This window comes from Panthera tigris, chromosome A3, assembly GCF_018350195.1.
Source record: "Panthera tigris isolate Pti1 chromosome A3, P.tigris_Pti1_mat1.1, whole genome shotgun sequence".
Classification (NCBI taxonomy): Eukaryota; Metazoa; Chordata; class Mammalia; order Carnivora; family Felidae; genus Panthera; species Panthera tigris.
The window spans coordinates 80,069,466-80,083,568 of NC_056662.1; the positions used below are offsets into that span (position 1 = coordinate 80,069,466).

Below are 14,103 nucleotides of genomic sequence, written 5' to 3' on the forward strand. Positions count from 1 at the left end.
TTTAGATTAGTTGTGTTTGTCTTCAGAGGCAAGGACAACGGTGTTTGAGTCCATTTTCACATCTACAATTTCTTATATAATAAGTAACCATTAAGTATTTGTCAAGTAAATACTTGCAAAAGTGTGCTTTTTTTTTTTTTTTTTTTTTTTTTTTTTTTTTTTTTAAGTTGCCTTTGGTTGGAGGCTTCATTATCCTTTCTCAGGTTTCTGAGGCATTTTCAGGGTTGATGGGAAGGGAGGAGGAATGAAGGTATCAATAGCCATGCCAATTTGCCATTTTGTGTAGATTATAAAGTCTCTTGTTGTGCTTTGAAATTCCAGATGTTTATATAACCTCTTCAGAAGAAAACCTTGTCTCAAATGGTACTTTTAGTTTAAAATATACGAGTATAAAAACAGGATGAGGACTTTTATATGAGCATTTTATATCTTTTTTTTTTTTTTTAAGTTTATTTATTTTGGGAGAAAGAGAATGTGGGCATGCAGGGAGAAGGAGAGAGGGAGAGAGAATCCCAAACAGGCTCTGCCCCATCAGAATGGGGCTCTGTCCCACTAACTCTTGAGATCATGACCTGAGCTGAAATCAAGAGTCCCATGCTTAACGGACTGAACCACTCAGGCACCCCAAGCATTTTATATCTTAGTAAAGTGCTTCTTAATAGTTCATTAAATTATCACTCTCTCTGATCAGGTTTCTTTTTTCAGTGGTGCAATGATGGAAGATAATTACATGCATCAACGTAAGTAAAATAGAGAATTTTTCAATATAAAATAATGATTTAGATGTAGAGAAATTATGGAAGTTTCTAAGAGTAGGCTATTCTGCTTGTCCCTTTTTAACAGTTGGTAAAAGGTAAAAGCACGGCCATTTGTATGTTCTTGGTTGGATTGAATGGTTTAAAGAAATCTATTTCAACTTTATATTTTGCTTTTGTTACAGGATCCTCATGCAGAGGAATTTGAAGATAAAGAGTGGACATTTGTCATAGAAAATGTAAGCTAATGGCAGATTTCATCACCTTTCACGTTGTTGACTGTATACATTGTTAAAGTACACTAGCATTTTGGTGGTAGAAGAAATGTTACTTTATTAAAATTAATAGCGATTTGTAGATTTTAGAATTTCTTTAATGAAATGATTGCCAGTAGCAGAATTATTTTTAAGAAGGTCTTTTGTTACAATTATAAAAGTAAAAATACTCTACTGAATTATGAGTATACTTTGTATTAGTTTGGGGCTTAAAGGAAAGACCAGGTCTTACTCATCTTTTTATCTGTTCAGCATCTAGCATGGTGCTTCTCACATAGCAAATGCTTTTTTCAACATTTGTTGAACAAAATCATAAATGCCCTTTGACATCTTTAAAAATAAAGTACATGCTTTAGCGCTTTAGGTTGAGAGATTTTAGACTGGTGCTTTAATAATCATCTTCAGTTAATATACAGACTGTGGAATCCCGCATGACTAGCGGGTATATAATAGGTGTTCAGTAAATATTTTCAAATGGGGATTAGGGAAGGTAGGCAATGAAAATAGAGTGAATTAAGAATGTGGGCTCTGGAGTCAGACAGACCTAATTTTAAGCCCTAACTTGGCTCTTCTACTTACAAGCTGTGTGATTGTGGTAAGTTTCTTAACTTTTCAGCCACAAATTTATAGGGTTCTTGTGAAGATTAAATGATTTCAGTGAATATTAGCTGTTACCATTGTTATCATCATGATCACGATTGAAGTTCTAAAATATATTTATAACAGATTTATAGCATGCTTTGACTCCTTCCAGAGTCAGTGTATCGCCTGACTTCATTGTATATCTCAGTGATGAAAGGAATACTATACTGGCTGGGCCATTTTTAGCCCAGGGGAGCTGGGAAGCTTGGGAAGATCAGGTCCAAACATGGTAGGGAGAGTTCTGATGGCTGGATATCACGTCAGTGTAATTGTGTTAAATGTTCATACATGTTAACAATTCTGTCCTTTCTGTAGGATAGATTTGAACATTGTGCTTGGAGTAGTCATTAAAGGTTTTAAATCAAACAAACTGAGACTTCTTGAAATTGGTTACAGCTTTAAAAGCTAACTTTCATTCTCATATAAGAGCTTCTCCCTCATGGATGGTCTTTTAGTTTTCAGCACTCGTGACTCAATTATAGATCTGTAATCGCTTTATTAACTTGATGTGTTAAAGAGTTAGCCAATTAAATTTGAGTCGTAATTGATGGTAAAAACAATGTTTGTTTAGAAAATCTTAATTACTCTTAAGATAGAGCCATACCAGTTCTAAATTTCTGAAGAACTTACTTTAAAGTAGCCCATTGAAAGGTGCATAAGTCTATTTTTATAGCAGGCATAAACAGAGTTTATTAACTGAATACTGTAAGGTGTGAGAAAGTTTAAAAATAGCCTTGGGACTCTGTATAAACCTTTTCCTAGGTTACAGCTCCCCTCAGTGGTAAATGATGAAATTGACTCTTGTCTGGAGAAACATTTGTATTCCTGTAGCAGTAACATGTTACAGTGTATTCTGCCCCACATTTTAAATGTGCTTCCCCTTTACAATTTCAAAGGACTGAAGTCTCTCTTTTTCTCTTGTAAAATCTGGGGTTTTGTTTGAAAGTCTGTTGGTAAAACATTCTAACACTGAAAAGGCATGCTCTTTGAATGGGATATTAATGGATCGCCTTCCACTTTGTTTCATAACCCCACAGCCAATAAAAAAAGTTTAGTTTTTGTTTAATATATCTCAATAAAACAGAGAATTATCCAAAATATATTACCATAACATTTATTGGGCACTTACTGTGTACTGGATACTGTATAGAATGTTTTGTACACATTATCTCATTTACTCATACAATAACTCCGTGAGTCAGATATTAATAACATTATTTTATGAATAAAGCAAATGAGACTTAGGAAAGCTAAGTAACTTGCTTAAGTTATATAGCTATGATGTTAGAATTTTATCTGGTCTTGTCATTCTCTATGACCTGTGCCCCTAACTCCTATGCAATAACTACCTCCCTTAGTGATAAAATCAGAAAGAAATACTGAAATTGTAGAGTCATAGAGAAGTTTTAATCAGCCTTTCATAGTGATAAACCTGTGAGGTACATATGTATTATATTAGTAAAGGTAGTTTTTAATTATTGTACATATTCCATCTAAAAGTTATTGACTACCGCTAGACATTACAAAATAGAATTCCGGAATTTATCAGTCCTCAGAATTCTGAATATTTTTTTCCCAAAGCAGCTTTCTTGCTTCTTTGTGTAAATTAAGGCAATGCTGCCTTCATTTTGCTGGTTCTTTTGTTTCTGGTCACAGAAAAGATTTCCCAGTTTTTTTCTGACATTTCTTCTTTAGATCAGAAAGCTACTTACACATAGGTCAAAACTTTAGAGGTGATTTTACGGCTGCTAGCTTTGTTACCTTGTACAAGTTATTTAATCTTTTACAGTCTCAATGTATGTAGGTATAAAGTGATGGCATTAATATCTACTCTATAGGTTACTGAAAATTAGAAATAATGTATAGAAAGCATCTAGTTCAGTAAGGGATAGTTATTTTTATAATTTTCTTTCTAGAGGACATGGAAAAATGTGAAAGAAAGGAAGCTAGATTTCCAAATTTATAGTTGCAGGATTTTAGTCTTTCTGTTCCTTTATACCACTTATGCTTCTCAGTGGTTCTAGACTTATCTCAAGAAATGAGAACACAACTTGAAAATATCTCACTTGGATTAAACTTAAACATACTTGTATCTTTTGAAAGGTTTCAGCTTTTGATTTAGGACATCCTCCCCTTATAAATGTAATCCAAGATTAAGAACCAGTTTGTTTTCTGAAATTAAACAAGTGTTCGTGATTTATTAATATCTACCCCTGGGCCAGACAGTCTGTGTTTGTGTTTATCTAATCACAATACGAGTATATGAAAATATTTCAAAAACAAATATAAACGAGTTTTAAATTATCCTTTATTTTGGATTGTTCACAGTCCATTTCCATATTATTAGTGCAGATCATCAAGAATGGATATCACAAAGCAACATGTTTCTTTTTTTCATCTACCATAATATAATAATGTTTGTTCACCCGGGCACTTGACATTGTGGCTTTTATTTTAATGTGAAGCCATAATAGTTATATTTCGAAAACAGTTGTTTTTTCCTTCCTGGTACTTTAAGGTATCCAACTAAAATCAGAACCAGTATATTTGTGAATTATACCTATAAGTCTTGTTTTGAAACTTAAAAATTTTTATTCTTTAAAAAGAATCTTTTGATTTTTGAATAAATTAAAAAATGCATATTGATGAAAAACATCAAGCTAGGTTCAATTCATTCATTCAGTCAGTCATTTTGCAAACATTTGTTGTGCATTTTCTGTATGCCCAGAATTTTGTTAATATTGAAGCTACAAAGTCAATTAAGACATGTAGAATTTCAGGGGTGCCTGGGTGACTCAGTTGGCCAAGTGTCCGACTCTGGCTCAGGTCCCCTGCATTGGGCTCTCTGCCGTCAGTGCTGAACCGGCTTCGAATTCTCTGCCCCTCCTCTGCTTGTGTGTGTGCTCTCTCTCTCAAAAACAAATAAACATTAAAAAAATATTTAAAAAACATGTAGAATTTCCTTGATTCTGAGATGCATGTTATTCCCCCACATTTAACTTCTCTGAAATTAGATCATCTTAAGTTTTTGATGTCCTGCAATTATAATTAGTTGTGTTTTTTTCTTTCTTAGTGCTGTATAAAATGATGGTACATCATTTAAAAATGAGTGGAGACTTATATTTGATGGTGTGAAGTATCCTGTCCTTCTGAAATTTATAAACTATTAAGGGTGTCATATAATTAAAGACAGAAATGCAAGAAAAATGGTTCTTTAGGAGACTATAAAGGAGGGCAGCATCAGGGAAGAGTTCCTGGAGGAAGTGTCTGCCCAGTGTAGTTTAAAAAAAAAAAAAAAAAGGAGTTATGCAACAAAAAGGCACTCCAAGCAGAAAAAAAGAAGGATCAGGTGAGGGCAAGAGAGACAATGGTGAGTTTAGAGTAGTTTCTGTTCTTGATGACATAATTGAAAGGAAGAGCTTTTTTGCTTTTTTTACCCCAAAATAAAAAACAAAAAACAAACCACCCAAAACAAAACATGAAGTACCCACTAATGATCAATAGACGTTTATTTATTTATTTATTTTTACCACTAACCCAGTAAATTTAGCAATAGGCATGTGATGATTCACTTGAGATGTTGTGTCCTCCTTAGGGATGAAGAGAGTATTGTAATGTGTTTTCTTGAGGCCACCTATTCAGTCTTTCCCACTGTTTTTACCTGTGACCAATGAGATGGGCAGTTTGGCCATCTCGTTGCCCTTTTTATTGCCATTTATGTGATATTACCTCCAGAAGCCATTTAAATGGATTAGATGCGATATTAATTATGTTAATTCCAAGACAGTACTATAGATCTCCTTTGCTTTGTTTCTTTTATTGGATTATATTGAAGAAGATTGGTTGTACAGCCACTCACTCAACTGACAAGATTATACCACGAATAGAGATGATATAATAGCCCAAACAATACAAGGTAAACAATTTAAAATCAAAGTTTCTGACCTTATTAAATTTAAGTTTGAATCCTCCTCTGAAATCTACTCAGTCTCTTGATCTCACAGAATTGTAGCCTGATAAATTACCTCTGCTTTTTCTTTCAGAGGAAAAATAATATATAACTGCCTCTTATTTCCTCTAATCATTTTCTTCTGTGTCATCTCAGCCAAAGGATCTCATTCCAATGGTTGGGTAAAGACTGGCTAGTTTTTACAGGAACTATAGCTTGCAGTTGCTTCCATTTAAACTGCTATAGCTTCTTCAGTAACTCCAAACTGGGATCATCTTTTTAGCCCCAAGAAACTCATAAATACTAGTTTCCAAAGTCCCAAAGGGTGAATAGTACATATAACAACACCACAACCCACATATCACAAAAATTAGAAACATCTCCTCCCACATGTAACCAATACAACAATTTATAATCTTAAGTACCAATTAGAGATGGCCTAGCTTTTTTAGGGTAGGACATTTGCTCTAGTATAGTCCTACTTATAGCCTGCCTATTAATATTCTACCCCACAGAAATGTGACCCAGTTAACTTTCTTGAACCTGATCAGTCCCTGTTGACCTTCCTTCTACATGGAAGTGACACTAGGTAGGTGGGGAAGACGTTCAAACTTCCACTAGGAACAACTCCATTTTTTGTTCTTCTGTTAACCCAATAACTAGAGAGTGGTTAGTCAGTAATGCCCATATATCTGTATTTGTTAGTATTGTATACTAATTATATACATCCAATTTAAAAAATCTCAACTTAAATTTTTAAAATTATTTCAAACATATATAATAGTAGTAGGAATAATATGATGCATCTTTATGTACCCATCTCTCAGCCTCAGTAATTGTCAGTATTTTGCCAAATTTATTTCATTGGTCCATCCACTTTTCTATTTTTTATTTTTACCAGATAATTTGAAGTACATCTCAGATATTGTATCATTCCTTCTGTTAATGATGAAGGCCGCTTTTGAATATCATTGGTTTAGAAACTTGCTAAAAGATACTGGCATGCCAGAAAAGGTGATCTATCTACAAATGGAAAATAAAATTCTTTTTTGTAAACTTCCTTTTAGATGATCTTTCTGATCTGGTAGGCCTATGGTTCAAAATTATTTTGTACTTGAAAAGTGATACTATTTCTTTCTGTTTCCACATAGAAAAAAATTTAACTTATATTAGAAGCAACAGAGCTTCCTTCCCCCCTGAACCCCCCAACCTCTTAGAATTAAACTCCTGGATTTGGGATAGGAAACTCATAGTGTACACAGGTTTTCCTGGGTTTCTCTAATGTCACCTTGTTGTCATATATGATTATGTGAATAGTAACTGACTGGCTATGTGAATAAGATAGGGTATTCTAGATATAGCTAGTAGTTAAATGAAGTTTTGTCAGCTAGCTCACTCTCATTTTTGTCCAATTTCAGAGAAAGTCCATATATATTCCTTTTTTTCCTATATTTTTTTTAATACTACATATTTAATGTGCCATTCTAGTTCAGAAATCTTTTAGATTGTGCTTCTGGAGGAAAATCTATATCTTTTATTCCCAAGTGACCCATTGGCTTCAAAGAAAATTGTGGAAAAATGTTGGCTTCATTTAAAAGAGAAATATGCCTGGGGCGCCTGAGTGGCTCTGTGGTATAATGACTGACTCTTGATTTCAGCTCAGGTCATGATTTCATGGTTTGTGGATTCGAGCCCCTCCTCTGGGTCTGCACTGACAGCTTGGAACCTGCTTGGGATTCTCTCTTTCCCCCTTTCTCTCTGCCCCTCCCTTGCTGGTGAACTCTCTCCTTCTCTCTCTCAAAATAAATAAACTTAAAAAAATGTTAAAAAAAAAAAAAAAGTATGCTCAAGAATGATTATGCGTGCTTTGAGCCTGTCAGAATCCTCAAAATCATAAGATTCTTGTGTAACTCTATTTGCTTAAATATTTCCTTAGTTTTCCATTTTCATCTTGCCTAATGTCTTTAATTTTTTATCAATTATTTTTCAATTTTATTAGAGCATATTAATTAGAAGAAACCAAATTTCCATCTTCAGATTCTACATTCTAAAATTCTTGACACAGAAGGGACCACAAATGGATTAAAATCTAAAGTCAACTGTACTGTATTTATCTATGTGTAATGCAAGAAGTCCTGTGTCAAAAATGTAAATAAACTACTGCATGTTAAATAATTTATTTCATATTGTAGTTTACTTTGTGAAATGTTCTAGCTAACAAACTTAAGGAAAAGTTTTATTTTACAGCCACAAAGTACTGTTTTTATACTGTCACGGTGCATATGCTATTGGGTAGTCTTTTTGGTTGGATTTCCTGATTGTTATCATAATGTATTATGTGGAAATTCATCTTTATTGATGTTAATCATACTTTACAGATGAAGTAAGTAGAGCAATAATATAAAATTTTACTAGACTAAAGTCTTAATGCTTAAAATTGCTTATTTATTCACTAAGTTGATTAAGTGGATACTATGTGGCAGATATTTGCTAGTTATTGAGCATGTAATAGTGAAAAAGATGTGGCCCCTGACTCCAGGTACCCTACCGTTTAGGGGGAGATGAACAGGCAGCCACTAAGATAGGAATAAGTATAGGGCATTACAAGTGCACATATAGAACATACCAACCCCAGTTTTGGTGGGTTAGAGGAAGCTTTCTAATGAAAGTAATATATAAACTGAAACCTAAAAGATAAGTTTTTTTATCTTTTTACAGTCTTTTTTTACTGATAAAATAAAAAACTTTACTGATAAAGTTTTTACAGTTCTTTATCTGTAACCTCAAAAGCCAAAAATCTTTACTATCTGAAGACTTTTTAAAATACGTATTTTTCAAAAATTTGGTTCAAATTCATTTGGTGGCCAAACCTGTCCTGACCTGAAGTGAGGCTAGTTGTAGTATTTATTCCACTTAGTATGAATGGTTATTCATTTTGCTGCAGAAATATATGTTTGACTGAGTGCTGCCTCAGGCCTCCTTGGGACTGTTGCTGTAATTTAGACAGTATAATATAGGCATAGGCACTGTATTAGCCAAAATCCAAATGAGAGATTTCAGATTAAAGGTTAAGTACTCCTGGGGCATCTGGGTGGCTCAGTCAGTTAAGTGTGTGACTTTGGCACAGGTCATGGTCTCGTGCTTCATGGGTTCGAGCTCCATGTCAGGCTCTGTGCTGACAGCTCAGAACCTGGAGCCTGCTTCAAATTACGCATCCCTCTCTCTTTCTGCCCTTACCCCACTTGCTCTTTGTCTCTGTCTCTCTCATTCAAAAATAAAAACATTTAAAAAAAAAATTAAGTACTCCTGATAGCTGCAGGGAATTTGGAAAGTGCTTCAGGTGGCTGGGTTACCTTGAGCAGAGACAAGAGAGATTATGGCTCCTTTGTGGAACTGCATATAGATCAGGAGATTACTTTCTAGCATATTTAATTTTAAAAATATTGGTTAGGGGCTCCTGGCTGACTTAATTGGTAGAGCATGTGACTCTTGGTTTCAGAGTCATGAGTTCAAGCCCCAAGTTGGGCATAGAATTTACTTTAAAAAATATTGGTTGATTCCTCTAGGGCTATAGTAATTTATAACCACTTAGTTGAGTTTCATTATAATTAAGAAATTAAAGAATTGACTATATAGTTGCTGTGGACCTACAAAATTACATGGTTCACATGGTGGGTAATAGTGGTAAAGAAGTGTTGATGTTTTTAGTTTTAAATTAGCATTTGGTGCCCTAAAATCGTCCATGCCATTTTTTTTAACAATGCAGACACCTGGGCCCCAACTTGGACCTACTGAATCAGAATTCTGATGCAGAAAGGAGAAGGCTTTGAGAATATTGGGGTCACCCACTTTTTTTTTTCCAAATTAAAGATTTGGAAAATAGGAGTGGGTGAGTGTGTAAAACAGTACTTTATACATTATGAAATATATCTCATTAGGAAAATAATTTTATGTCCTCATACTTAGACCGATTAAAAAGATGATACTTTACCAGAATTATTACACTTTACTTTTGTTTCTAAAATTACTTTGTTACACAAATGTGATATATTAAAGATCTTCCTTTACCTGCCTCTTAAAATAAAATTAAACTATTTCAACTGATCATTTATAACTTCATAAATAATATTTGGTAAGTTTTGTTAAAGAATACAAACTGTTTTCAAATAAATACTTCTTTTAATCCCTGAGAAATCTCTCTAAAGTGGACATTATTATAATTTCTCTGACTTGGTGAGGTTAAATGACTAGCTCAAGAACATACAGAAAACCTCTTAGCTTGGTCTCAAATGGAAGTCTTTAGACTCTCAAGCCCCATCCATTTTACCCATGCATTTATTCACTAATTCACTCATCAAACGTTTATTGTCCTAGGCACTGGGTGTAGAGCCTAGCTGCAATAATTAATTACTATGGAGGATACATGGGAACATCTCTGCTCAGATACTAAAATCTGGCTTGAGAAATAAACACATGAAACAAGAATAAATGAAGTATAGTATGCTAAATGTGTAATGATGGCTGAAAAGTACTATAGAAGTTAGAGGTAAATGAGTTAATATGTACTGAAATTATCAAGAACATTTTAAGAGCTGTTTGCCAAACATGGCTCTGTTTATCCTTAGAGTTGTGTGGCAGTTTCTTTCTGTGTTGTAAATCCTCTTCTTTAACATGTACTTCAAGGTATTTTTATAATGAAATCTCCACAGAATCATTTCAGAAATAGGGAAAAGTCATACGAATTTTGAAGATGAAACATGAGTTCAAAGAAGTGTCCTATTTTGATTAAGCTGCTTCTAGTCCTGAGTCCTAGTCCTTGGAGATATGCATCTTCTTGACTGTTGAGGATAACTAAAAGGAAAAGTTGGAGCAGCATTGGATGCTGAAAGCAAGGCTTTGGACACAGGCCTGGATTTGAATCATGAATCACACTTGCTAGCTGTAAATTTGGACTTCATACATATTTCTCCTTTCAGAACCTCTGTTTTCTCATCCATAAAACAGAGATATTTTACAAAATGATACCTTGGACTAGAGATATTAAAAGCATAAAAAGCATCTAGCACAGTACTTGAAAAACAGAATTCAATACATGCTAATAATAAATGGCACAGAAACTTTACAAATGAGAGGAAAATAATAAACTTGGAAGGGAAACGAGGGAATAAGGAAATTACTTAGTTAACTGATTAGGTTAAAAAGGATCTGGTCAGGGGTGCCTGGGCAGCTCAGTTGGTTGAGCATCCAACTCTTGATTTCAGCTCACGTCAAATGATCAGTTTCCATGATCCCACTGTCATGGGATTGAGCCTTGCATTGGGCTCCACACTGAGCGTGGAACCTGCTTAAGATATCTCTTTCTCTGTCTCTCTCTTTTTCTCTCCCCCCACCCCGCCCCTCGCCCCTGTGCTCTCGCATGTGCATGCGTACACGCTCTATGTAAAAAACAAAACAAAACAAAAAAAAAAAACGAAAAAAGAAAAAAAAGGGATCAGGTCATGGAAACTCTTGAATACCGGATTTGGAATTGAATATGCTTGACCAAAGATCATTTATAAGCACAATGTTTCAGAAAGGATGTATATTATCCAACCATTCGTGTTTGTGAAATCATCCTTTCCTCATTAGGCAGGCAATAGCCTTCACTGGTAACAGATAGCACTGCCAGCTCACTATCATAAGCAAGCAAGGGCTCTTAAAGACCTTAAATTTTGGGATTCTTAGAGGTTCTTGCATGGATGGACTTCAGAGGATTGAGATCTTTTTAATATCTTTCTTTAATAGGTAAAATTTTGTAGATGAAGTTCCACCTTTTTTAAAAATCAGATTTTCAGTGAAATCTCTGCCCAGAACATTTTAAGGAACACTGAATGTTTTTACAATTTTTGGTAAATAGTTGAGTGACATATAGAAGCAGGAAAACCACTTCTCAGGTGGATAACCTATTTTGTCACTTTGTAACGTTAGGTAGTAGCCATCCTTGTGTCTTACTTTCTTTAATCTTGTACGCTTTTTGCGGACAGTAAATGGAGGGTACTAGCATAAAGACCAAATAACATTATTGAGTAATATTTAAAAGTTTAAATTTGTTAGAGTTTTAATTAATGTATATACATTTCATCAAATGACCTTAACACTGAAGGAAGTAGAGCAGTAGCATATTTTTGCATTGTGATAGACATTTCTGTTTAAAACTGGTAATAGAATAGAAAGCATCTTAGTGAATGATTACTGTATCTCTAATGACTGTATGTTTTTGGAGATGATCATAAGGGGACTTAAAAGGAGAGTTCTGGGAACTAAGGAAGATACCAAAGCCTTGTGTATTTCAGTTTCTATAAAGTAAAAAATAGTCTAAACTTGATAGTGAATGAATTTGATGGCATATAATTTGTCTAGTTATTGAGTTATAGTGGGAAACTGCAGTCTGTCTTCTAAATTGCTAGAGCTATATAGTATCTTCTTTGCTAGTTACCTTCAGATACCTTCCCTATAGATGAGTGAGAAAGAGAGCCATAGTTACTTTCAGTTCTTTTTTTTTTTTTTGCCAGTTGGAGGGAGGAAACTGATAAACAAGATAGCCATCAAAACAAACCTTTAATACTTCATTACAGATATTTAAAACCAGCAGTGTATTTGAACAATTTTTTACATGTTAATTCATAGAAATTTAGCAGTTAAAAGATGCTAGTGTGTAGAAGATGTTATGAATTTGCATGAGGTCTTTTTTCTCACTGAAGAAAAATAGTAGAACAGAGACTTGGTAATTGCTTTACAGTAGGGTTCTAATGCCACTCTAGACTTTTAGTAGAAAAGTATTTAAGATTTTTTCAATTTGCTACTCTCACTATCTCTATATTCTCTCAGGAATATGTAAATAAAACTTCCTTAGTCTAAAATTGAATGGATTTTTGGCATTCTAGTTTTCTGCCACACTAACCATCTTGAAAGACTGGTTAATATGTTGGAGACTTCCTACATAGTTCTTTGCTCAAAGACAACCATGAAGTGAATTATAAAAACAAACAAAAACTATTAAAATTTTAAGTTAAATTGGGGCACCTGACTGGCTCAGTTGGTACAGTATGCAACTCTTGATCTTAGGGTTGTGGGTTCGAGCCACACTTGGGTGTAGAGATTACTTAAAAAAAATCTTAAAAATAATTTTAAGTTAAATTATTTCTTTGTATAGAAATGGAACTTTGCATTATATAATTAGATATAGGTCCATTTGTACTGATAGAAAAGCAATGGAATATTTTCATGAATTATATCCTATTAAAATGGAATTGCTGACATTAGAAGTGTGTATCTGATTAGGGAAACAAAATTTGCATGTGCAATTCAGATCCAGTGTAGACAGTTATCAGCTTGAGAATACAAAACTGTCTTGGTACTTTAATACCTTTAATATCTCCAGAAAATAAGTAAGATTTTCACAACTCTGTGAATAATGTATTGTCTTACCCATTTTTTTCTATTTTAATACCTAACTTGTCTTTAAATTTTTATTTTGTGATTCTTTTTTGTTTATGACATATTCATTAATCTCTCCATATCATTAAACTAATGAGGCATATTTACCTAGTATATCTCTCTGCTCTACCATAAATTGGGTATAATAATTGACTGTTATCAGCACTGTGACTTCTAGACACTGATGAAATAGTGTCTTTTAATAACAATCTTATGCTTAATGATATGATAAAACAGTGTTCTGATAAATATGGTACTTTAGTTTAAAATAATTCAATGTTTGAAGAATATTCTTTGCCTTAAGATAGATTTGTTTTTAAGTTTTAAAAATTTCTTTATTTTTTTTTTAAAGTTTATTTGTTTATTTTGAGAGAGGGAGAGAGTGACAGAGTATGCCCGTGTGTGCAAGTGAGTGAGGGAGAGTCAGAGACAGAGGGAGAGAGAGAATTCCAAGCAGGCTCCGTGCTGTCAGTGCGGAGCCCAACACGGGACTTGATCTTATGAACCCATGAGATCGTGAACTGAACTGAAATCAAGAGTCAGGTGCTCAACTGACTGATCCACCCAGGCAGCCCAGCTGATACTTTCATTACTAGGAAACCAGTAAAGGGAAGATATTTCTCAAGTTGTATAATAGTAACAGAATCAAGGGTAGGGACTCCTTGTTTCCTAAATCTTAGGAGCCCTATGTACATTACTGTGTTCTTGAAATCATAAAGATCATAGACAACAATAATAATGAAGACATCTATATTTTATTATCTGTCCAAGTTGCTTCTTATGTACTTTAAATAAGAGAGCTAGCTGTATACAGTATATCCTTAGACTATTTGTAGCTGGTAGCCAGCTCCTCCAGAGGAGGAGCAGTCTCTCATTATTTCCCTGAATAGCTTTTTTCCCGGAGCTATTTACCTTAAGATTCTGGCAGTCTGAATTGTCTTGTGGCATTTATTAATTATTTCAGCTAAATCATTAGAATAAATTAGACTGAAAGGAAAATTATTTA

The 14,103-nt window shown here is 33.9% G+C and overlaps 1 protein-coding gene across 18 annotated transcripts in view; it reads left to right on the top strand.

Annotated features, from left to right (window-relative positions):
* Window positions 1-14,103, top strand: part of EHBP1 (EH domain binding protein 1) — a 368,736-nt gene that overhangs the window by 116,851 nt on the left and 237,782 nt on the right. For all 18 annotated transcript variants that reach the window (XM_042981497.1, XM_042981498.1, XM_042981500.1 and 15 more), the window contains one exon: window positions 941-994. In XM_042981497.1, the coding sequence (XP_042837431.1) occupies window positions 941-994 (54 nt within the window). The remainder of the gene's footprint in view (window positions 1-940; window positions 995-14,103) is intronic.